We start from the raw sequence: 25,258 nt of genomic DNA on the forward strand, positions 1-25,258 counted from the left end.
TTTTTATTTATTTATTAAGGCGACATGCATAACGATGCAGAGAAAAATTGCTCGAATAACGATTTCAAGCGAAATGAAAATTGTTTTCTGACATGAAAACTAACACATTTATAGCATTAAAAACATTCCGGAAATACAGTTAAAGACGTATTATTCCAGCGATGCGAGATATTTTAATACGGAAATACTACGCAACACATAATTTTAAAAAAAATAATAAATAAATATGGGGGAAGAGGTCGTTTCTAATAATGAACTGAGAATGAACGTGCGGCGGGGGACCGCTAAAGGGTGGGGTGGAATTTCCAGCGTCAGCGGTGGGAGAAAGAATGGGGGGGGGGGGGGGGATAAAGGACTATGACGTAGAGGGGGACCACCACGATCGTCAAGCGGGTGGTCATCATGAGGCCCGCCTGGGGCTATATCCTCGCATTTATCCCACTGGCGTTTGGCTTGTAATGAAATCGGCTTCCTTCGTTTATTTGGCTACATTGTGTTCGTCTTCATTAACTTCCTTTTCGTTTCCAGTTTTGGCAATGATGAATCCGGCACACTCACATTCATTCATCAATGTGTTTTATTTATTTATTTAATTCTTTATTTGTAATACAGTGAAACTTCGATTTTACGATCCCCGAATTTACATTTTCCCCGGAACCACGTGTTTTAATCGGGTTTCAAGTCCTCCGTATACTAATGATGTTAATTAAGCCCGGATGAAAAGTTATTTATAGGCTTGCCATACGTCCCGGTTTGACCGGGACAACCGAGTCAGTCCCGGTTTTCAGACAAAATATCGGTGTCCGGCCGGTTTATTTCACGTCCCGGAAAAAGACTAATTTGATTACAAATAACCAAAGAGGTCCAAAAACAATTAACTGTGAAGGATCATTTAGGATAATTACTTTATCATTTGTGACATTGACTTGTAAAATTAATACCAGATTAGCTTGTGAGGATTTTTACAAGATTAAAACCGGAAAAGTCCTATAAAATGAAAAGTTTTCCCAAATATTGTTCACTTTTTTATTCCTCATTCAAAATGTTTTTTCTTACTAAAATAAATTGCAAATATTTATTTTGAAGACGTGAAATGTTCAAGTTTTATCTGCTTATGTGAATTTTTACTATTCCTGTTTTAGGTTCATAATTTTAGTACCTAACCATTAATTCACAGCATTGAGAATAAACTGCCCTATAAAACACTCCAAAAATCAGTTACAGGTGTGTACTCTTTTGAATACTAGCGACGCTGGGGAGGGAGGGGGGAGATTCCTGTGTCTCGGTTGAATATTTCAAAAATCTGGCAAGCCTAGTTATTTGTGACTTTCCTGTACTTTACGTTTTCCCTGATGAGTAAAAAAAAATTAAAAATGAGCAATATGTTTTCTTTTGAGCTTTTTTAAAGAATGACTAAAAACAATTCACGGACGACAGTACCTGCGGACAATCCGAATAATAGGTTTTAAAAAAAACGATCATAGCAAAAAAAAATGTGTATAACACTCACATATACATTTAAATTATAGCTAAAAACGACAACATTGAATGTAAAAAAATACACGTAACAGCTAAAAACGAATAATAGAACAATCATACGTTTGCCAATAACTATATTAGCACATACCGTTAACGAGCTGATGTGTGCATCACATGACTTCCTTTTACTCCAAATTAATGTCATTTTCCCATTACTGGCAATTTTAATGTGATTCAATAGTTTACTCTCTAAATATCACCAACAGTGGCCAAATTGAAACAAATTTAAAAAAAAAAAAAAAAATCCGCCAAATTTGTCGCCAAGTTGGTGACAAAACTTGGCGACCAAAAGACTGGTGATATATCGCCAGTCAAGTGTTCGCCAACATTACACCACTTGAGTTTACATCGAAATTAACAACGATCCTACCCCCAAACGGGGCAAAGGACCCCTTTAGAAACACCCGAATGCAACCAAAAGGGGAGGACCACAACTAGACCCCACCAGGAGCCTACGTACCAAATTTCAACTTTCTAGGACTTACTGTTCTTGAGTTATTCGACATACATACGCACATACAGACGTCACGTGAAAATTCGTTATAATTAACTCAGGAATTATCATTATGGATATTTCGCGTGTCTATACGTTCTTAGGTACTTATCCATGTGTAGTCGAGTCGAAAAAAAAAAAAACTCAACATTTATTCAGTGGTGAGCAAAATGGAAATTAAGGTCGATTTTTGAGTGAAATTTTTTTCGCGAATACAGTACTTCCTTTTTTGTAAAAGGAAGTTAAAAAAAATGTGAAAAGACCCATGGATAATTCGCCGCGCCGATAATCGGGACTTTACTGTATTTCCAACTTAAACGCCCGAAGTCTTAACTAAAAATGTGTTAAAATGATCTAAAATGGTATGTATAGTGATGTTCTTTTCGTAAAATATAGGTACTATTCCTTTTAAAACAGCTGTCTTCATTACCTTCAGTTTTTCTACTTGAGTTCTCTTTTTATGTATTTCCCGTATTTTACGTTTTTCTAAAACCCAATCCACTGAAAAACATAAAATCGGGGTTTCACAGTATGTGAAACGGAATAACATATAAAAAAGAATGCAGCTATATTTGTTTTAATAGTACATAGGACATATAGGTATAGGTGACATAGGAGTTGAGAGGAATTATAAACTTGTCGAATTATGTTAATTTTTGCCTGGTTGGGATAATGCATACGTAAATAACAATAAAATCGCGAAGATGAGATTCTAATAAACAATATAGAGTATAACCCTGATTTAACGATTGTCAAGGGACTGGAAAAAGTTAAATCAGGGATATCGTTAAATCGTGGACCATAGATATTCAATGCAGTCGAATGCGGGGACCAGTGAAATGTATCATTGAATTGTGGAAATCGTTAAATCGGGAATCGTTAAATCGAAGTTATACTGTATAGCTCATTTCTTTTGCATAGAAAAATGCATTCCTTATTACGCCAAAACACGTATCTGCAGTAATCTGCAATGTGCTTTTTGTTGACGTTGTTATTCCTTACTTTACTGTATTTTTATTTTTATTCTAAAGTATGCTGTAATATTTCATTGTGGAGATTAGTACATGTAAGTTACAATTAAAAAATTCAGTTCTGCACGTCAAACTGCCTTAAAATTGAAATGAAATGCAGCAAAATTTCTAACACTCAGCTTAAGTTGCGCAGTTGCAATTTTAGCTCTTAGAACGCCGCACTCAAGTGCCAAGTCATATAGGCCGGGGCCACTAACCTTGCTACAGGTGCGAATGTATAAAATACTGTACCGCGAGAAAAAATCTCAAAATAAAAAAACTTTGAAGATCTTGAAAAAACAGCAACGCGCAAAGAAGCAAAATTAATGTGGTGTAGTCTTGTAAACATGAAATGTTTTAGGGGTAAGCATTTGATTCGTTCCATTCAAAAATTCTTCAGTTGGATAGTAGGAGGTTTACAAAAGCAATTATCGTAGTGTTTCAGTGTCCATGCTAACACGATTAGACGGCGGAATCAATTCTAAAAACAAACACATCACAGAACATCTAGCGATGACCAATGATAATATTTAAGGACACATTATAATGTACAACAGCAAAATCTCGTAATCATCAAGAAACTGGAAAACCAGAGCAACGTACTAATTCTGTTCAAAACAAAAATTTAAAAAATAAATAAAATAAAACACTCACCCGTTTCATGAAAGTTTCTATTTTGAGTAACGGAAATGAAGACATGTAGTTAGTTCCGAACCTTTTTACAGTATTTATTAAATATTGCGGATTTAAATTTGTCCACTGTACATTCATATTTAAACCACTGAAAGGATAAAAGAAAAGAAATATGAACATAAAACTTCAAAAAATGATAATAAATGGAAAAGAATTCAGAAAGATAAAAGTAAATAAATCATAATAACAATAACAAAAAAATTTAAAAAAAAGAAAGAAAAAAAAACGAAAAACCGCCCTGCAACCAAAAGAAAAATTAATGAAAAAGTCTTGTTTTTAAGTGCTTGTTATCGCTTGGAATGAGAAGTCGCATTGTTCAGATTGAAATTACGATGCAGCGGTTCCCAACCGGTGGTTCGCGAACCCCTGGGGGTTCGCGAGAGGTTTTCAAGGGGGTTCGCGTAAAAAATATTGTAATGGCGGAGTTTTATCATGCCTGTTTCTGATAAAGTATTTCATGTTCAAGCGATTTCAAGCAAATTTTGCTTTCTTTTATTCATTTGGCTCCTGCGCATTCAATACTCTTAACATGAAAATATTTGCGTACTTCCCGACACATTTTACAATTAAATAATTTAGTCTGTCATTGCAAAGTGTTGGTTTTAGCGCTTCCATTGAGAATTAGAGCCCTGAAAATGCTCTACTTATGAATACTGTCCGCAGATGAAAGAATTTGAAAGCGTTCGTATCCTCAGAAGCGTTTTATCGAGAAGATTGATTAAAGTTGATGAAAACATTACATGGAACATTTGCGAGAGTCTAAAATTATTTTGATGCTTAGTTTCTTTACCATTTGAGTCCAGCGAAGAGCTACCCCTCTTCTCTTGTGTCGAATCAAAAATGCATAGAAGTGAGATCACGCTGTTATTATAGACTACAATTTACTTCAAATTTTATTGTTGAAAAAGGGAAAGTATGGCTAGCAACTAAAACATATCACGGGAAGTATGAAAAATCAATTGCTATAGAAAATTTCGTGGGTGAAAGTTTGGCAGTTTGAGGTTTACGCAGTAAAAAAAAAAAAAAGAACCAACAGAATTTAACCATGCAACTTAATTTGCGCTTATATGTAAATACGGAATTTTAGAAATTTGTGTAGAAAATTACTCTTGTAGTAAGTGAGCTTAAAAATATTTGTTTTGATAAAAATTATCTTTTGAGTAAACATTAGAGTAAATGTGTATATTGAAAATAGACGCTTCTATTATTTTCAATACACGCATTTCACTTCGCACTTATATAGCATAATTACAAGAAAATTCTTCAAAAACCAAACGATTAATGTGCGCAGTATATCTTTATTAAACAGCTAGACACATAGTCCTTTTGAAGCAGACTTAAACCTAGAGATATTTCTCATTTTACTGTAAGAAAAAAGTTCATATAGTTGAGACAGTTCCCTGAAAGGTACTTTAAAGGTCATTCTTTAATTGACTTCTGATTTATTGATAATATTGATGAATGTACTTTTGTGTCAGAAAAACTTCAGCCAATCTTTTTTTTTTTTTTGAACCTCTTTGTTCCACAAATATCCCATTTTCAAAATTTTTTCAAAGTTGATTGAAGTTCAACACAGAATAATTAACGCGTTTATTTTTGAGTGAATTTGTTTTGCATTTATTTTTTACCGATCATTCTAAATTCGTAGCAATATTTGTAATTCTATATTTTGCAATCATGTTTTAGTTCTACTTATAAACTATGCAACAGCATCAAACTAAAAAAGATCTCCCAAATTTTACTGTGTGTGTGTGCAGGCCCGTTTTTTCCTTTTTGCTTGTTACTTACTATTACCTTTTATCCAAGGGGTTGCCGACTTCTTTCGGAATTTGTAAGGGGCTCGCAAGAGGGAAAAGGTTCGGAACCGCTGCGATATAGTGACAAATTTTATACTATTCGAAACTAAAAATAGAGATTCGAATAACGCTTAAAATTCGTCAAAACTATTGCCCTGCTCTTTCGGATAAATTCTTCTTTTCTCTCCATCTCCCCCTTTTTTTGAAGAATAAGTTTTAAAATGTAGTTTATTAAAAAAGAAAAAAAGAGGGGGAGGGGGGGGGGAGATGAGCACATACATTAAAAATAGCATAGGCGAAAGTGAGATAGCATTTCACGATATAAAGTATTAAAAATAATAAGATTATAAAATATTTTTAAAATACGAAAAGAAACGCAAATACATTGCAATTACACAATGAAGAACGCAATACTACAAAAGAAAAAAAAAACTTAGACAAAACACACTAAGTTACCTCTGGAAAAACGCTATAAAAGAGAGCAGACTTTTCTATTCAGAAAAAAATAAATACAATAAAAATATAAAAAATAATAAAAAATGCATTAAAACTAAGCGCATTTCTTCGATTTTTGTCACAAGAAATCGCTGGTTAGCACGCTTATTTATTACTCTTTTTTTAAACTAACCTATTCATTAAGAGTTAGGTGAGCAGCGAGTTGAGGCAACTGAAAATTCTTTGGTTCGAGACCCTTCCCCCCGTTTTTCATTCTTCCTGCAAAACGTAAAAAAAAGTGCAGAAAACAAAAACATTTAAATTTATCCACACAATGAACGACTCGTTGTATTTTATACAAATAGGTTCAAGGCCACCGAGAGCCAAGATGGGCCCTTTATCAGTTTGTTTGTCGCCTCCCCCCCCCCCTCCCCTCGGCTCCCTAGTTTCCCGACTTGGTTGACATGGTCTCTCGCCGGCCCTGTATATGTTGCAGTGAAAGTCTGAAATTTGATTAATGTCGACATCAGGCAGTGAATATCAACATTCACACACCAAAGACTTCAGGGAGAGAAACACCGAAAATTTCCCGTGAATCACTAGTGAAAGTCGACATTCGCCAATTTCGGTTTTTCATTTTGAGAAAAAATGGAAATTTTGTAACAGTCTTCAAATTTGTCGGACTGTCAGCCAACGTTTGCCATATGAGGATTTTTTGGGAGGTCACAGTGACCTTCCGTGACCTCCTCTCGGAGCGCCACTGACTCGACTCCAACTCCGCTGTCAACTGCAGAATCGGATCTGACTCCTGAAACTTTAAAATCTCCCAACTATTTTACTCCAAAATCGGTCCAACTCCGACTCATCAGTCCTTGTTATAACCATAGTCAGATAACGGCTTTACTATTCTGCTATGTAGCCATCTGACTTTGAAAGTACTCAAATAACTGGAGTGCGCGTGTCATTTTGCGCACTTCATCAAAATTGTCACGTAAGTGTTAAAAGTGCGGCAAGTGGGCGACTAGTACACTTGCATAGTTAAAAAAGGAAAATTCATTTTCTAGCATCAACCATACACGGTGGGCAATGGTAGTGAAATTATATTCGAAGGTACCAAGGAAAGACGCTTCCAGATGGAATAACACACTTCAAGCCATTGTAGCAGTAAGGGACTATTCATTTGTTACGTAAGAGTGGTTTCAGCAATATCTTAGATCACTGGAATTGTTATTAAATTAACTAATTATTTAATTAAATATTTTTGTGCAAAAAAATATTTACTAAAAAGCTGGAATGTAGACTGAATGTTTTTCTAACTTTTTCGTATAATATTGCGAAATGCGATGCTAAATAAAAATAAAACGTGCCATACATAGTGCAATTCTTTTTTTCACTTTCTTTGTAAATCAAATAAAAAACAGCTCATTCTAAAACGTTTTAACCTTCCAGACGCAAATGAAATATCATCCCTGCCAAACCGCTTTACTGCGCGATTTCTACTGTAAAATATAGACTAGGAAAATATCACGTAAGAATGGGTTTCACCCTCCCCCCTTCCACAAGTAAGGGTATGCAGAGATTTTTAACCCCCACCCCCCCACCTCCCTTTCGAGACCCTTACGTAATTAATGAGTGGTCCCTAATAGTTTTTTATGTTTTTGGAAAAAAAATTGCTACTCTAGCTCGGCTATTTAAATTGGAAAAACTTTTATCACACACACAAAGAAAATCTCGATTTCTTACAACACAATTTTCCGATCGTCTCGACTTCAATAACAATGTTATATATTTTAATGGGCTTTTAAGCAAATCAAATTCCACGTTGTTGATGCATAAACGGTTCAGCGAAAATTTATTCAAGTTCAAGAGCACTGAAACGAGTAGTAGGAGAAAAAAACAGGCACGATAGCGCAAAAAAAATAACTTATCAAAACATGAACGAAATAAAATCTTTAAAAAGCGAAAGAAAAAGCCCGTAAAAAAAAAGAAGAAAAAACTCGGCATAAATGCAAGGTCGAAACGTAAGTGAGCACCAACACAAGAGGGGCTACCTTCGCGTTCTAAGAATAAGAAATCTCGACTCTACTTGGGAGGTCTTCGAACTAACTTGAGTTCCTTTCTCGGTTGAGAGGAAAGAACGGTTCTGCCGTCTTGCAGGCGATGGAGGATTATCGATATTGTTTTCATATAGGAGAAATCATTTGGCGCGGAAGTTTTCCATTAGTGTAAACAAGTTTTGTTGTTATTTCCAGGGCCGATCCTAGGGTATCGGCCGCCCGTGTGCAAAGACCTAATGTGCCGCCCCTCAAGAGTAATTTGCAAATTTTGACTAATCTTTAACTTCTATATAAATCTTTCTATAAATTTCTATGCCAAGTTCGAATTAAAAAAAGGGGGGAGGACAAAAGAATGATATTATGAAAAGGAAGAAATTTTTTATAGTAAGAAACTCCTTAGGTATAACTTATATCTTTGAAGAAAGTAATCGATAAAAAATTTACTAGTCGTAAAAACGCATTTTATAATCTTTCTGCGGTGACATCAGAGAAGGGACGGAGGAAGGGGAAGCGTGGGGGAAGGTGTCAGGGGTTCAGGGTTACGGTTCAGGGGAGGAGGATTGCTTTAAGAAAATTATCGAAATTGGCGTATGAAAAATATTTTTAGTTAATCTTTAGTTGTGTTTGGTTGCAAGGAGAAAAGAGTCAAGTATATTCAAGTAGCATGGAGAAATTTTCGAAATTGACGTCAAATATCGCAATTTTAGGAACTTTTTCGAGAGTTTAGGTGAAAGTAATGTTGCAGTTCTTTCCTAAAATTCTTTCAAAATTGAAATCAATTTGAAGCTATTTTTTGAGACCGTAGCTTAGGAAGGATCGACGTTCTTCCCGAAAAATCTCTGAACTGAAATTTTAAACCTGCAATTTTTTGGGTTACCTCTGTTGACGTTGCAAGAGGGAGGGAGATTCAATCGTCTCCCATCGAAAGATTTCGAAATATAAGTTAAAACGTAAATTTAGGCCGTCTTTGGTGACGGTAGGGGATCTGGCGGCTATCCTCCGGTAATTTCTCGGCACTATTTTTTCAAAAACCTGTTTTTGGCTAGATTTGAAAACAATAGGGGAAACGTGAAAATATTCCGAACCAAAATATTTTTCGGAACTGAAATCCATTATAGGCTGTTTTTGGGAAGGAAGAATTTTAGGGCTCTTAATCAGATATTTCTAAAATCGCAATTTTATATTATCTTTGGTAACGTTAACAAAACTCGGAAGCTTCTACGGATCTTTCTCATATTTTTCAACATTAATATCTGAAAAATATAACTATAGACTTTTGTCCACCTCACCAATTATCCTCGACAATTGATGGATATGCCATAGCGCAGTAAAAAGTTACATAAGCCTGGCAGTTCTCCCCAGGAATTCTTTAGAAATATATGTCACAAAATCGTATTTTTAGCATTGTTTGATAACGATGGGATTAAGAGCGGGCGGGGGTTCATTGTGCCCTCACGAACTGTGTTTTTGAAACTGAAGTCAATTTCAGGCTAGTTTAGGCAGGAAGCTGTGGCTCTCCACGGAACCGTCTAAAAACGAAATTTTCAGGTAACAGTGATTGCGTTGGAGAAAATGGGGATCCGGGGACTTCCCCAAAAGTTCTTGAAACTGATGTTTGAAAAACGCAATTTTAGTTTGTTTTTCAATACGTCAAGTGAGAGGGGGTGGAATTAGGGGCTTCTCTAAAGACGCTAACTGAGACTGTCTTCGGTAGTAATGTTTGCGAATGGATTTCGGGGTCCTCCACTGCAAAAATTTCGAAAAATGCCAAAGCAATTTTATATAACGTTTGATAATAGGAAGGGCTGTCGTTTGAAAATACGTTTTGGATTTTGGAGCCAACATTTTCATGCTATTTTTGGTTAAGTTAAGGTGAAAGAGGTGAATCAGACTCTTAATTGGGTCCTTAAGATCGATGGTTCAACCAGCGAAATTTTCCAAAAGTAAAATCATAGAAACGTAATTTTAAGCCTTCTTTAGTTTCGTCAAGCAGGTCATGGCATCTTTTTGGATCTTCGTTTCGGAGCCACATTTAAATTTGCTTCCCGGGGCTAGGGCCCTGTTCTCCTAACTGATCTGAAACCGGGCAGTTCATTCAAGATTTTAATCAGAAAAATTGTCGTAAAGAGGGAAAAGTACAACATTTTAGTTCGTCATTCATATATGTTACCCTCAAGGGAGTCGTAATTTTCCACTTTCTCTCCACGCATCCACGATTGTTAAACACAGGGTTTGTTACAATGTTGTTTGAAATGCTTGCGAGAGTATCTAATCAGTATAGCTTTTTTTTAATAAATAAAATATGTCTTCATTGCTTAGGTCAGGCACGTAGCTAGAACTTTGTTAAGGGGGGGGTCCAAGGTTTCACGAACTTCAAAAGAGGAGGCATGCTAAAGCAAAATTAGTAGCTCATATTTACGTTAAAAAATAAATCCAATTAAAACTAATTATTAAAATATGATAATTAACTAAAATTAATTAAATAATTGAAATTGATAGAGCATTTATTAAAAAATTATTTAACAAAAATTTTACATTAAGTGGCAAAAAAATTAATCAGTTTATAAAATTAACATTAAACTAAAAGTTTTCCCATACTAAGTTTTCATACATGAATAGAAAAATTCCATCACATAAGCTTCCTCTGTTCTGATGCTTTGAAAAGGAGTGATAAAATTCCTATTAATAAAAAGTTCACAATAAAAGAAAATCGGAAAACGAAAACTGTTCTATGGATTACTTGGAAAACGCAGGTAATAGTTTAATAAAATATTAAAGCTTTGTAATATATTTCAACAAAAGATGTACAAGTCATTTTAATTGAAAAAATAAAGAAATCTATATCTATCGAGTCGAATGTATAACTATGAATGCAATATAACGTAATTCCGCCACCCTGTCCGATTTGAACAAGATTTCTGGCAAAATTCAACCACCCTCTCGACGAAAATATTAGCAAGGTTTCATTTAAAAAGCTTGAACTAGTTCTTTATTTCAAATAATCAGTAATCCAAGTTTCAGCACAAAGGTATTTATTTGTTATTTAGTTCTTTATTTATCTACTTCATAACATTCTTTTGATTATACGAAATTGAATGAAGTTTCTAATTTTATCCGTTTTCTAATTATCATTTCTAACCATCATTTAAAAACTTGAACAAACTATTAACTCTTTGATGGATGGAGACTTCCATTGTTGCAATCATTAAAAAAAAAAAAAAAATGCGTATTGCCGTTTTTTTTAAATCGTTATTATTATTTTTTTGCAAAACGAATTGGTAAAATAAGCTATCTTAGGATCCGTTATGGTATTTTTTTTTTTTTCTTTCTAATGGGGCTTCGTTAGAGGCTTTAGCCTTTTCGGACCTAGTGCGAACCACCGATATGGCATCTAGTCTTTCAAATGCTACCATTAAGGCGCGGAAGTGACTGCACAGGAAATTTCGATGCCGAGTTTCCACCAGATGGAGACACTTGAGCTCTCTTCGGTGCGAAACTGCACTAGGGGTTTAATTTTGTCAAGCCAAACGAATACCTGAGAGATCTTTTACCTGTCGAGTAGTGGAATGTATGGTGAATGAAATTAAGCATCTATGTATTTTTATTTTAACAATATTTTGGAAAAATTGCAAATGATTGCTTTTTATAAATGTTTTTTATAAGGTCATGAATGATTTAAACATTATTGGCGATTTTCCTCTGATGTTTTCAATTTGATGTTTCATTTAAAAGATCAAGAGGAGGCATCGCACCCACCTATCTCACCACCAAACACGAGTTCAGTTTATTCTGCCAATACAAAAAAAAACTTCTGTACAAATCAGTCTTTTTCAAATTAAAAATATAATTGTAAACAACTACAGGGAAAATGGCAATATACTCTATTACGAATTATCGTGTCAATATTTGATTATAACTTGGTTACTTTACTGTCTTTATTAGCAGTAAGCAAGTGTTCTACTCGAAAATTCCATCAAGGACGTAGCCAAGGGGGGGGTCCATGGGGTCCGGACCCCCCCTTCCCGAAAGACCACTGTCTGCTTTTTCTCGGTTGTTGCACCTCACGACAACAAAAATTTTCCAAAGAGAGAAATTTTATGAAACCCGGTATTTCCCCATAAATATTCCCATTTATCGACAATTTTCCCGCGTCCGAGTCGATTCAGAACACGAGAACCTCGCGAAATAACTGCGGGTTCCGAGTTGCCGCCGGTCTCTTCCTGTGTCGCGAAGAATCCGTCCGAAAACGACGAATTTCCAATTCAACCCAACTGGGTTGTGACCTTGAAATTCGGCCCCTCTCCCTCAGCCCACGAAATTGCCATTGGCAAAGTAATTGAAAACAAACATTCCCCAGTCTCATTGGGGTGGTTTTCTTTCTTTCTTCTTTTCGTTTTGACTCTTTTCCCGTTTGGACTTGATTTCCTAGACACATGCTGCACGAAGGACAGCCAGAGTGAGGTGCATCCCTGGTGAATTAGTAATTGAAATTCCTATTATTTTCTGTTTTAACACACAGTTTTTTTCTACCACGCGCTTATAGGAAACATATCTTGAACAAAATTGTAATCAGAAGAAAGTACATAAACTAGGTAAGTTGTAGTGTTTCCTTTTAAAGTTTTCTTAACAATACGAGCAATTTATGTGTTAATATGTTTTCCCATTTAAAAACTAAGTTCCGACAGCAACGAAAAAAAAATTCTACACATTTCGTGTGATTGAGGATGAGAAAAAATAAATATTAATTATTAATTTATTTTTGAACTTGATATTTTTGGTATGATTTATTTCAGATTCATTTTATATTTTGATTAATAATGTTATTTAAACTTTTTATTTTTAACAATAATAGATTACTTATCTCCCCGGAAGCTTACAACTTTTAAACTGTAATCCTGAAAAGTTCGTTTTTTTTTTTTTTTTTTTTTTTTTTTTGAACATAAGTGAATAAATAAATTTGAAGTTGATGCAACGAAATTACTTTTCGCTGTATCAAAATTTTATGAAGCGAAGAATGAAATTGAAAATTACTTGAATATTTTACTGTAGTCAGTTTATGAAATTGCAAGTTCGGCCATATTAACACATGTAATTTAAAAGTAATTATTAGAAATTCGTACTTTTAAATCTTACTGAAATGTGAGTCTATGGTCCCAAGAGAAGAGCAGCTAGTCATTTTTAACTGAAGAAAAAAATCTTTCTTCGATGTTGTTCCGTTTTTCAAGAAAAGCATATTTGTATTTGTTTCATTGGAATAAATTTTCTGATTAGTATTTACCGCCTTTTTACTGAGGAATTATTTAATAAGCGTCTATGCATCCATCATTAGTAAATTGCGAAGGTAGCATTAAACGTAACAAAAAACGGACATGTGCATTTAACTATAAAATTACTAGGTGAAAGTTTCTGCTATTTACTACGCATATAATTAAAAAAAGGTCAATGCGAGGTACATATACTTGTGTTTTTCACGTCAATATTAGATTTTTTTTTTAACTCTTAATTTCTTCAAGTTAAAATTATTTGCTATTTCTTGCAATAGAATATCTTTTACTAACATCACATAAAAGAAAGAAAAAAAAAAGTCAATACCTACGTTATAAAATATGATATGCTTTCGAGAATACATGATGATTACAAAATCGCTCCTAGAATGGAAGTTATACCAATTTGAAAATGAAAGAATCAGAAGTGTTATTATTGTTAGATGAATTTTGGAAGGTAGATTTAAATCATTACTGGATTTTTAACCACAATCATTCTAAGATTTTTTTACAAAAGATTGTCTTTAGGCTTTTGAACATCAGATGACTGTTGAGCAAAAAATTTATAAACTGAGGCTATAAGAAACCTATAAGTTTTGATTTCAAAAATTGGCTAGCTTTATGCATATTACATATTGTTGAAAATGTATCTAATTTAATGCTACTGTATTAACGCAGTCGCAAACGGGACGAAGATTACCTTAATGATCAAAATTTGACGTTTGACTCCAAATCATGGAATTTTCGAGTAGAACACTTGCTTACTGCTAATAAAGACAGTAAAGTAACCAAGTTATAATCAAATATTGACACGATAATTCGTAATAGAGTATATTGCCATTTTCCCTGTAGTTGTTTACAATTATATTTTTAATTTGAAAAAGACTGATTTGTACAGAAGTTTTTTTTTTTGTATTGGCAGAATAAACTGAACTCGTGTTTGGTGGTGAGATAGGTGGGTGCGATGCCTCCTCTTGATCTTTTAAATGAAACATCAAATTGAAAACATCAGAGGAAAATCGCCAATAATGTTTAAATCATTCATGACCTTATAAAAAACATTTATAAAAAGCAATCATTTGCAATTTTTCCAAAATATTGTTAAAATAAAAATACATAGATGCTTAATTTCATTCACCATACATTCCACTACTCGACAGGTAAAAGATCTCTCAGGTATTCGTTTGGCTTGACAAAATTAAACCCCTAGTGCAGTTTCGCACCGAAGAGAGCTCAAGTGTCTCCATCTGGTGGAAACTCGGCATCGAAATTTCCTGTGCAGTCACTTCCGCGCCTTAATGGTAGCATTTGAAAGACTAGATGCCATATCGGTGGTTCGCACTAGGTCCGAAAAGGCTAAAGCCTCTAACGAAGCCCCATTAGAAAGAAAAAAAAATACCATAACGGATCCTAAGATAGCTTATTTTACCAATTCGTTTTGCAAAAAAATAATAATAACGATTTAAAAAAAACGGCAATACGCATTTTTTTTTTTTTTTTTTTTAATGATTGCAACAATGGAAGTCTCCATCCATCAAAGAGTTAATAGTTTGTTCAAGTTTTTAAATGATGGTTAGAAATGATAATTAGAAAACGGATAAAATTAGAAACTTCATTCAATTTCGTATAATCAAAAGAATGTTATAAAGTAGATAAATAAAGAACTAAATAACAAATAAATACCTTTGTGCTGAAACTTGGATTACTGATTATTTGAAATAAAGAACTAGTTCAAGCTTTTTAAATGAAACCTTGCTAATATTTTCGTCGAGAGGGTGGTTGAATTTTGCCAGAAATCTTGTTCAAATCGGACAGGGTGGCGGAATTACGTTATATTGCATTCATAGTTATACATTCGACTCGATAGATATAGATTTCTTTATTTTTTCAATTAAAATGACTTGTACATCTTTTGTTGAAATATATTACAAAGCTTTAATATTTTATTAAACTATTACCTGCGTTTTCCAAGTAATCCATAGAACAGTTTTCGTTTTCCGATTTTCTTTTATTGTGAACTTTTTATTAATAGGAATTATATCACTCCTTTTCAAAGCATCAGAACAGAGGAAGCTTATGTGATGGAATTTTTCTATTCATGTATGAAAACTTAGTATGGGAAAACTTTTAGTTTAATGTTAATTTTATAAACTGATTAATTTTTTTGCCACTTAATGTAAAATTTTTGTTAAATAATTTTTTAATAAATGCTCTATCAATTTCAATTATTTAATTAATTTTAGTTAATTATCATATTTTAATAATTAGTTTTAATTGGATTTATTTTTTAACGTAAATATGAGCTACTAATTTTGCTTTAGCATGCCTCCTCTTTTGAAGTTCGTGAAACCTTGGACCCCCCCCTTAACAAAGTTCTTGCTACGTGCCTGATTCCATGATTTGGAGTCAAACGTCAAATTTTGATCATTAAGGTAATCTTCGTCCCGTTTGCGACTGCGTTAATACAGTAGCATTAAATTAGATACATTTTCAACAATATGTAATATGCATAAAGCTAGCCAATTTTTGAAATCAAAACTTATAGGTTTCTTATAGCCTCAGTTTATAAATTTTTTGCTCAACAGTCATCTGATGTTCAAAAGCCTAAAGACAATCTTTTGTAAAAAAATCTTAGAATGATTGTGGTTAAAAATCCAGTAATGATTTAAATCTACCTTCCAAAATTCATCTAACAATAATAACACTTCTGATTCTTTCATTTTCAAATTGGTATAACTTCCATTCTAGGAGCGATTTTGTAATCATCATGTATTCTCGAAAGCATATCATATTTTATAACGTAGGTATTGACTTTTTTTTTTTCTTTCTTTTATGTGATGTTAGTAAAAGATATTCTATTGCAAGAAATAGCAAATAATTTTAACTTGAAGAAATTAAGAGTTAAAAAAAAAATCTAATATAGACGTGAAAAACACAAGTATATGTACCTCGCATTGACCTTTTTTTAATTATATGCGTAGTAAATAGCAGAAACTTTCACCTAGTAATTTTATAGTTAAATGCACATGTCCGTTTTTTGTTACGTTTAATGCTACCTTCGCAATTTACTAATGATGGATGCATAGACGCTTATTAAATAATTCCTCAGTAAAAAGGCGGTAAATACTAATCAGAAAATTTATTCCAATGAAACAAATACAAATATGCTTTTCTTGAAAAACGGAACAACATCGAAGAAAGATTTTTTTCTTCAGTTAAAAATGACTAGCTGCTCTTCTCTTGGGACCATAGACTCACATTTCAGTAAGATTTAAAAGTACGAATTTCTAATAATTACTTTTAAATTACATGTGTTAATATGGCCGAACTTGCAATTTCATAAACTGATTACAGTAAAATATTCAAGTAATTTTCAATTTCATTCTTCGCTTCATAAAATTTTGATACAGCGAAAAGTAATTTCGTTGCATCAACTTCAAATTTATTTATTCACTTATGTTCAAAAAAAAAAAAAAAAAAAACGAACTTTTCAGGATTACAGTTTAAAAGTTGTAAGCTTCCGGGGAGATAAGTAATCTATTATTGTTAAAAATAAAAAGTTTAAATAAGATTATTAATCAAAATATAAAATGAATCTGAAATAAATCATACCAAAAATATCAAGTTCAAAAATAAATTAATAATTAATATTTATTTTTTCTCATCCTCAATCACACGAAATGTGTAGAATTTTTTTTTCGTTGCTGTCGGAACTTAGTTTTTAAATGGGAAAACATATTAACACATAAATTGCTCGTATTGTTAAGAAAACTTTAAAAGGAAACACTACAACTTACCTAGTTTATGTACTTTCTTCTGATTACAATTTTGTTCAAGATATGTTTCCTATAAGCGCGTGGTAGAAAAAAACTGTGTGTTAAAACAGAAAATAATAGGAATTTCAATTACTAATTCACCAGGGATGCACCTCACTCTGGCTGTCCTTCGTGCAGCATGTGTCTAGGAAATCAAGTCCAAACGGGAAAAGAGTCAAAACGAAAAGAAGAAAGAAAGAAAACCACCCCAATGAGACTGGGGAATGTTTGTTTTCAATTACTTTGCCAATGGCAATTTCGTGGGCTGAGGGAGAGGGGCCGAATTTCAAGGTCACAACCCAGTTGGGTTGAATTGGAAATTCGTCGTTTTCGGACGGATTCTTCGCGACACAGGAAGAGACCGGCGGCAACTCGGAACCCGCAGTTATTTCGCGAGGTTCTCGTGTTCTGAATCGACTCGGACGCGGGAAAATTGTCGATAAATGGGAATATTTAAGGGGAAATACCGGGTTTCATAAAATTTCTCTCTTTGGAAAATTTTTGTTGTCGTGAGGTGCAACAACCGAGAAAAAGCAGACAGTGGTCTTTCGGGAAGGGGGGGGTCCGGACCCCATGGACCCCCCCCCTTGGCTACGTCCTTGCTTAGGTCTATAAAAGCTTGGGGGTTAAACATTAGTGGCCGCCCTCGGTGCTCCTTTTAGACGGCACCATTTCGTGCTTCAGAAGGGGGCCTTTCCCCTCCCCTGTATCCATGTCTGATTACCGGTTCTGTCGCAAACTTTGCAACCAAATGAAGCATGTGTGTTAAGAGTAAATATTAATGGACAATAAACCAACACAATGTTCCCTAACACTCTATTTTTCTTAAACTATGCTATGCTGTCGGGAAATCGACACATACTTTGACAATTGAACATTTAAAAATCAGCATATTTATTCTACTTATTATAAGTTATCTTGGAGATTCTTGACGAATTTTGCTTGATTATAAGAACTATATAATGCGGCCTGCGGCCGCCCCTTGCTTTGGCCGCCCCTTGCTTTGGCCGCCCTTGTGCGGCGCACACTCTGCACACCTGCTAGGATCGGCCCTGGTTATTTCACTCCAAAGTTCCAGATCGTACTCCTCGTTTTAGCATCTGTCGCACCACAGCCTAGCAGAATTCATCTCCCCTGTCTCAGAAAACAACTGGAGATGCTTTTCGATCTCCTTGTCCAAAGATGCAGCCGGACATAGGAACGATTGCAAAATTTTAGCCGAAAGTCAAAGGTCAGCTTGGGGTCGTAAAACAGTATCGTATGGATTTGCAAGAATTCGACACAACTTGCTTTAAACAGTGGCGTCCGTTGGCAGGAAAACGTCACACCACAACAACTAGTTAAAGCAGTACGTCACTAAGATTTCAATTTCGAACTAATTTTTCAAAGCTCCCAAACTTCTCCTATTCGCGGCACCCTTTGAAAAATAAAATTAGAATTTGATTACGTCATGCTATTCTATGTCTATGACATACACATATATTGATACAATGGACGTCTCGCGGCACCCCTAGCCTCCTCCTACGGCACCCATTTTGAGAACCCCTGAGCAAAAGTCAACTGGTAGTTTTTTTTTTTTTTTTTAATTTTTTTTATGCGCATGCTGTAACAATGTTTGAAAATAAAACTTTCGTATTAAGTGACTTTGGTTCGTTGAGCTATGACCTTGACAATGTCTATCTCTTTTAGGAAGTTCAGTAAGAAAGGGACGCGCGTTATATTGGCGCGAATTTGAGTTGAAATACCTTTGTAAAAATACTAAGAAAGAAACGTAACTCAACTCAGTGCAAATTACTTTTTCTTATCCCCCCCCCCCAAAAAAAAAGAGGCAAGCATTGTCAAGGTCATAGCTCAACTTGTTGGAACCGTACTATAAAAGCTTGACATTCTCCAATACAGTTCGAGATGTGCCAGTATTGTGGGCGGTGGTATTGTTTAATATGTGTATTTTAATTGTTAAACCAAAACACTTACGGAATTTTTACAGGATATTCAGGTCCCAAGAGTTTGGATCCCTCCCAGAAGCAATCCAAAGGGGTGATAATGGCACAAGGAAATAAATTTTCTAAAGGCTGAAAAAAAAAAACGAAAACAACTAAGAAAGAGTTAAAAACATACTCTGATAAACTAAAGAAAAAATATAGCATAAAGACCTACCATATCTATATAATGTTTTTCAAAATAAGGAAAACTTGGCGAATAACACAAATCTTTTAAGCTCCATGGTCTACAAATAAAACAAAAAATGCATATAATTGAACCATTTTTGAAGAAAAGACATGACATTTTCTAAACTAAAATTGAATTTAATTAATTCTGATTGAGTGTAGGGGAAAGTGGGGTAAAACCGTCGTTTTTGCGTAATACATACTACTGTCTGATGAAAATAACATTAATTATTAAAGTAAGTGCTAATAAATGCAGTTGAAGCTGTACTTAGTTTTCGGCCGGCTATATACTTTCGGAATGAAATTAAAAAAAGAAAAACTTCAACACTTTTTGCCTGATTTTGAGGTGATCAAGATCTACTTCATTAGAAAGGCTAATACTTTTGTGTGGAGTAAGTAAATGAATTCACTATATCTAGTGTTATATTTCAGCTCAGTAATGAATTTCCATGTTTTGTATTTTGCCTCAAGTTATAATGCAAAAAGTAAAATTCCATTACTGAGTATATTTTATGTTTCGTAAATGTCATTTTGCAAAGGTATGCACCCCCCCTCCCCCAAATGCCCCAACCGAGAGGCACTTTTCGGCGGCAAACTTTCGCCTTTTTCAATTTCTTGTAGGAAAAAGAAATTGGCTATATACGCTTCCTTTAACACGAACAGAATCGCCTATTTCGCGAAATAACCGTAAATGTGGCAATCATTAGAGACAAAACAGCAACCCTTTATGTTTAAAACCAATATCGCTCTTCGTGAAAAATATAGCTTAAATATTTCACTTAATGTTAATTTGAATGCAGTATACTCAAGTGTATACACATTATAGATCATAATAATGTTTGCAGTTTGGGAATTTCGGCCCGCGATAGGATTTTTATCAGGGCTCGAAAACATATTTTCCAAAATATCGAAAATACCCGATATTTTGATACATATCGGATATTTTGATACACATCCGATATTTTCAATCAGCATAAACTAAAGCCTTCAAAACAGTAAATGCATCCTCAAAACACTCATTATTGCAATATGTAGACTTACAATTAATGTTTCTTTCATTATTCATATGTAATTCTTCATTTTACATTACTTCATTATCATTTCACAGTTAATTTCGCATTAGCTGTTTTCCTCATTTTTCTTCTCTTAGCTATTTTTTCAGTTATATTATTCAGAAATAAAAAAATATGCATTAAATAGTGCGCAGTCATTAGACATTTTCTTTTTTTCTGACCAACATTTAATATTTAATTAGGTACTTTTAATATGAATTAAAATTGTTACGTTAATACTAATATTTTATGAATATAAAATAAAAAGAAATATGATATTACTTTGCTACATTAATGATGTAGTATTGATCCCATAAAAACATAGTACATAACTTATTGGTTATTTTTAATAATAAATGAACAATATTAGTATGATTAAGTCCCCCCCCCCCCCGTCCTTTCTTTCAATAGTTGCCGTTAATTGCAACCTTGGGGTATCATTACCACTTCAAGAAATTTTAGTTATACTTCCTCCGTAAATATTACTGCTCATTACTCCCATTCAGTTTCAAACATAAGATACATCTGTGGCGGAGATTTTTTTTTCTTCCATTTTTCACTAATTTCATGCACAAGTATCGAAGAAATACCATTCGCGTTAGTTTTGTTGTTTTGCATGCTTTTTTTTTTTTTTTTTTTCCTTCCTTTTTTTTTTTTTTTTTTTGCTGCAATGTCATGAGGAAAAAAAAAGACGAAGGAACATTCTTTCATGAAATGAAAAATTAAAGCTCTTGAATATCATAGTCAATAATTTTAGCAAAAAATTTATGTGTCGTCGAAGAGCCACACAAAAGTCGCTAAAAAATAAACAGTTTTTTTCACAGATATTTACCCGTCCATACGGAAACGGAAAAAACCTCACTAAAAGAGGAGAAAGTGGGGGGGGAAAGGGACTATGAAATACAAGAAGAAAAGAGTGCTCACATGTCAAAGACCTCCACCGAAACTTGGATGGCTGCCTTGAGTACTTGTAGGTGAGTAAGCAGAGTGTCAGGATGGAGCACGTTGGATCCTTCTTCTCGTGGTGTGTGGATGAGGATCTGATTGGTGCTGCCGACACCTTCGCCGAGGGTCTTCTTTATGTATTTCAGCTCTTTTTCTAACCGGCCTCCGTCTAAAAAATTGAGAACAAATTACTAAAAAAAAAATGTCTCCAAATTTAAAAAATCAAAACATTCGATTACAAAACTCATTGGAAAATATTTTACAAATGAATATCGTACCGGTAACCAGGGTCGAAGAGAGGAACGAAAAGAACTAGTTGAAACTAAGGGCCTGTCCTTTGAGAGGGCCCGGCTCGGAATCTCATTGGATTGGTTCGGATAACTCATTGGAAAATATTTTACAAATGAATGGCGTACCGGTAACCAGGGTCGACGAGAGGAACGATCAGCCTAGTTGAAACTAAGGGCCTGTCCCTTGAGAGGGCCCGGCTAGGAATCTCATTGGATTGGTTCGGATAACTCATTGGAAAATATTTTACAAATGAATGGCGTACCGGTAACCAGGGTCGACGAGAGGAACGATCAGCCTGTTGGAAACTAAGGGCCCGTCCCTTGAGAAGGCCCGTCTCGGAATCGAAGTTGTATAAGTTTTAGGAGTGAAGGAGGGCCCGATGATTTGAGCCCGCTTTGGCCTTCAGCGGCCATACCGGCAACACTCGTAATTTGGATTTTGTAGTTCAACTCTGTTTATTGCAAATTTATCACAACGTCTTCGTATTCAAGAGTTGTTGGTGCTGCAGAGTAGATGAAAAATATTTGGTGGATAACGAACCTCTTTTTGGGTGTGTTCGAATAGACATAGAGCAACCGGTGACCAACTAGGCGGGGGGGGGGGGGGGGGCGCCGCCGCTGACGTCACAAAATCCACCAATAAGTTACTCTATTCGAAACATACTCTTTATGGGGTAGGTGTCCACTTCGAAATAAAAAAAATAGATATTATTAAAGGGACTTCATACCAATTTGCATAAAACTTGCATTGTTTTTATTAGAACTAGTATAAGTAAATATTTCGAAGTGGCAAGGGCCGTTCCCCGACTACAGCACCTGTTCCTGTTAGTGTACATATTTAGAGTTTTCGCAAACAGCATCCCAAATTCCCCCCCCCCCCCCCCAAAAAAAAAGAAAAGACGCCAGATAAGAGAAATCCTCTAGAGATGTTTTCAGATTACCCAGGAGATAGACAGGGGTAGTCAAAAATTGGAGCCTTGATGATGTCCATGAAATTTAAAATATGGAAATGGAAAACAACGTCGAGGAAAAAAGAGCGAAATTAACTGCAGAACGCTTAACTGTGACTGTAACTTTGTTTTCTGTTATTCTGTTGATAAAATGAACACTTTAAATTCTGCGAAGGAAATGGCAGAATCTGTATTATGTATATAACTGTATGCGCGTAAATTTTTATAAACTATTTAAATGCAGTTTTGTAACCAGGAAGTCTTCCTTAGTAGCAATGAGTTTCATTTTTAATTGCCATTTCATGTGGAACGAAATACTAATCAAGATATAGTGAAACCTGTGTTGCGGTGCACTACTTTAGTGGTCAACTTATAAGGGTAGTCAACTTTACAGGTTTTACTGTATTCAACTAGCAGTGTGGGAAACAAAATAATTGCGACAGTTCAGCTATTAGAAAGGTAAGCAAATTTGATTTATCTTTGACATTTGAAGTTAGAAACCTAACTAAAATTTAACACGTCCTTCCTGGAGTAGGTGCGAACTTAAAACGATAAAGTGGGGCAAACCTAACCTGGCACACTGGGTATAACTACGCAGGTCCTAATCACGGCATTACGACGCTGCCAGGTTTGCCCCAAATAGTACATCAAATGACATTCTGCCGTGGGAAGGTAAACGGCAGTATCTGCAGAAATGGGTTTTGAAATGCTATTTGAAGAAGCGCGTTTTGGATTCCATACTAACGACAGGGAAATCTTGGAATTTGACGTTTGTTTTCACTCTTTCATTTTTAGCGGACACCAAATAAGTAAGATTGTACATAAAAGCTTAAGTACAATTAATGACAAATATAAAAAAAAAAGTAAGAAAAATTTGCAGATGGTACTGTCATTTACCTTCCCATGGCAAAGTAATCAAAAGCTGCTAGCTATTCTTATTAGAAAACTACTATGCACCTTGCTAATAATCCAAAATTATCTGATAGATAAACGATAGCAGGGCAGTGAGTAGTGACAGATTTACAATATCGGGAATACCGCAACAGCAAAGAGACTCTGTGACATAAGGGATCCAAAAAGCATTGAAGAAATAGTTTTACTAAGTTTTGTAAATCTGTAAACAGCAATAGTACACCAAGCATTAGTTTTTGCCCATTAGTTCCCTTTTAATCCCTTCTCAATGCATCAACCATGCTACAAAAGCGGACTTTCAAATGAAAACGACAGTTATAAAAGAATATTTTTTTCACAACCCTGTTATTACTAAGAAAGATGCTTTTGGTGTTAAAATCTGAATCATTTTAAGTTTTTTTCAAATTCATGGGTTAAACGTAAGCAGTTAAAACTTTTAAGGAACACACCTTTCTACTTAAAGATTCGAATTTTATCCAACTTGCGAATGATTTCCATTGATGGCTAAATCAATGCGAATGATTTCATCAATCCAATTCAGAATTTGAAATGATAAGGTGGGCATGAAGAAAAATAGTAAGAAATCTTTTAATGGGTAAATTAAGCAAATGCGCTTGGTCGTTTTACTTCCAGACGCATTGCTTTGCAAGTAAATCTGACTGTCAGCTTTCCAGGGAGACTTTGATTCTTTTCTATTATTCCATTCCCGCTCTGCGAGCGAACACATAATCGCCTTATTTGATGCTTTATTAATGCAATTCGGAGCTTCACTTTTTTCCCCATGGCATGCACTGTTGGAGGTCCAAAAAGTTGATTAAAATAAAAGGAATAGAGTTAAAAAACAAAGCGCGCATTAGTTGGCTAGTAGCTAAAAGCACGGTCAAATGAATTGATCATACAGATTCCCGATTAAGAAATATTTAATGGAACGAAATCAAGCAGTGTAATGAACCTAGAGTGGAAATACTTGCCAATTGCCCAACAAATCGTAACCTTGGACGAAAATAATTTCATCTCTTAAGCAACAAGGTCAAAATAACATGAGGGAAAAAAAAAAGCTTTAAAAAAGCGATTAAACTATGACTTGAATTCAAAGAAAGTCACGAAAATCTGCATTATCTGAAAATATTACAGAAGGATTGACTATGTTGCACAAATCATAATATTAAAGGATGCTTTTTAACATCACCCATAAGAAGTAAAGTACGAAGCATAAGATCACTTCTTTAGAAGTCTTTTGAGGCATTAGCGCAGGAATTATGCAAAACGTTTTTTGTTATTTCTTGATGAATATTTTCTAATCTATAAGCGATACATAAGAAAAAAATATTAAAACTTCAGAATACAAACACTTTTTTAGATTTAAATTTTGAATAAAATTAATTTAGACAACATAATTTACTTCATAAAAGTCACATGATATTAATAAAATGTTTTTAAAAACAAATATGCAACTGAGTTAAATATTTAAGAATCATTTCTTTTCAAAACTGGACAAAGTGAATGGCGGCGTTACAGTTGATACTTTCAATTTCTGTAAAACTAATAGGACATGGTGGTACTGCAGAGACGAAAAAAAGTGAAGTTTCTTCTTAATCTGACTTTTTGACCTTGAATAGAGGTCAAAGATTAAGATCGTGAATATATGGTGTTAACTGTATGATCTTTATGCTTTTAAAGCAATGAGCGACTAATGACATTTTGTAAAAAATATGGATAATTGGATACTACTTGAAGCTAGGTACATATTAGCAAAAACAATGTGGTGGATCACTCATGGTTTTGGCGGAAAACGTCATTCGAAACTGTCGATTACTTTTACTGCAGTTAATTTGGTGT

General features: G+C 34.4%; 1 protein-coding gene across 1 annotated transcript in view; it reads right to left on the minus strand.

Annotated features, from left to right (window-relative positions):
* The window catches only part of LOC129216535 (protein patched homolog 1-like), a 76,061-nt gene that overhangs the window by 27,825 nt on the left and 22,978 nt on the right, over positions 1–25,258 (minus strand). Inside the window, 4 exon segments of the mRNA XM_054850750.1 lie at positions 3,697–3,823; positions 19,077–19,174; positions 19,260–19,329; positions 21,247–21,436. Of these exon segments, the coding sequence (XP_054706725.1) occupies positions 3,697–3,823; positions 19,077–19,174; positions 19,260–19,329; positions 21,247–21,436 (485 nt within the window).

Source organism: Uloborus diversus, chromosome 2 (assembly GCF_026930045.1).
Source record: "Uloborus diversus isolate 005 chromosome 2, Udiv.v.3.1, whole genome shotgun sequence".
In the NCBI taxonomy this organism is placed as follows: Eukaryota; Metazoa; Arthropoda; class Arachnida; order Araneae; family Uloboridae; genus Uloborus; species Uloborus diversus.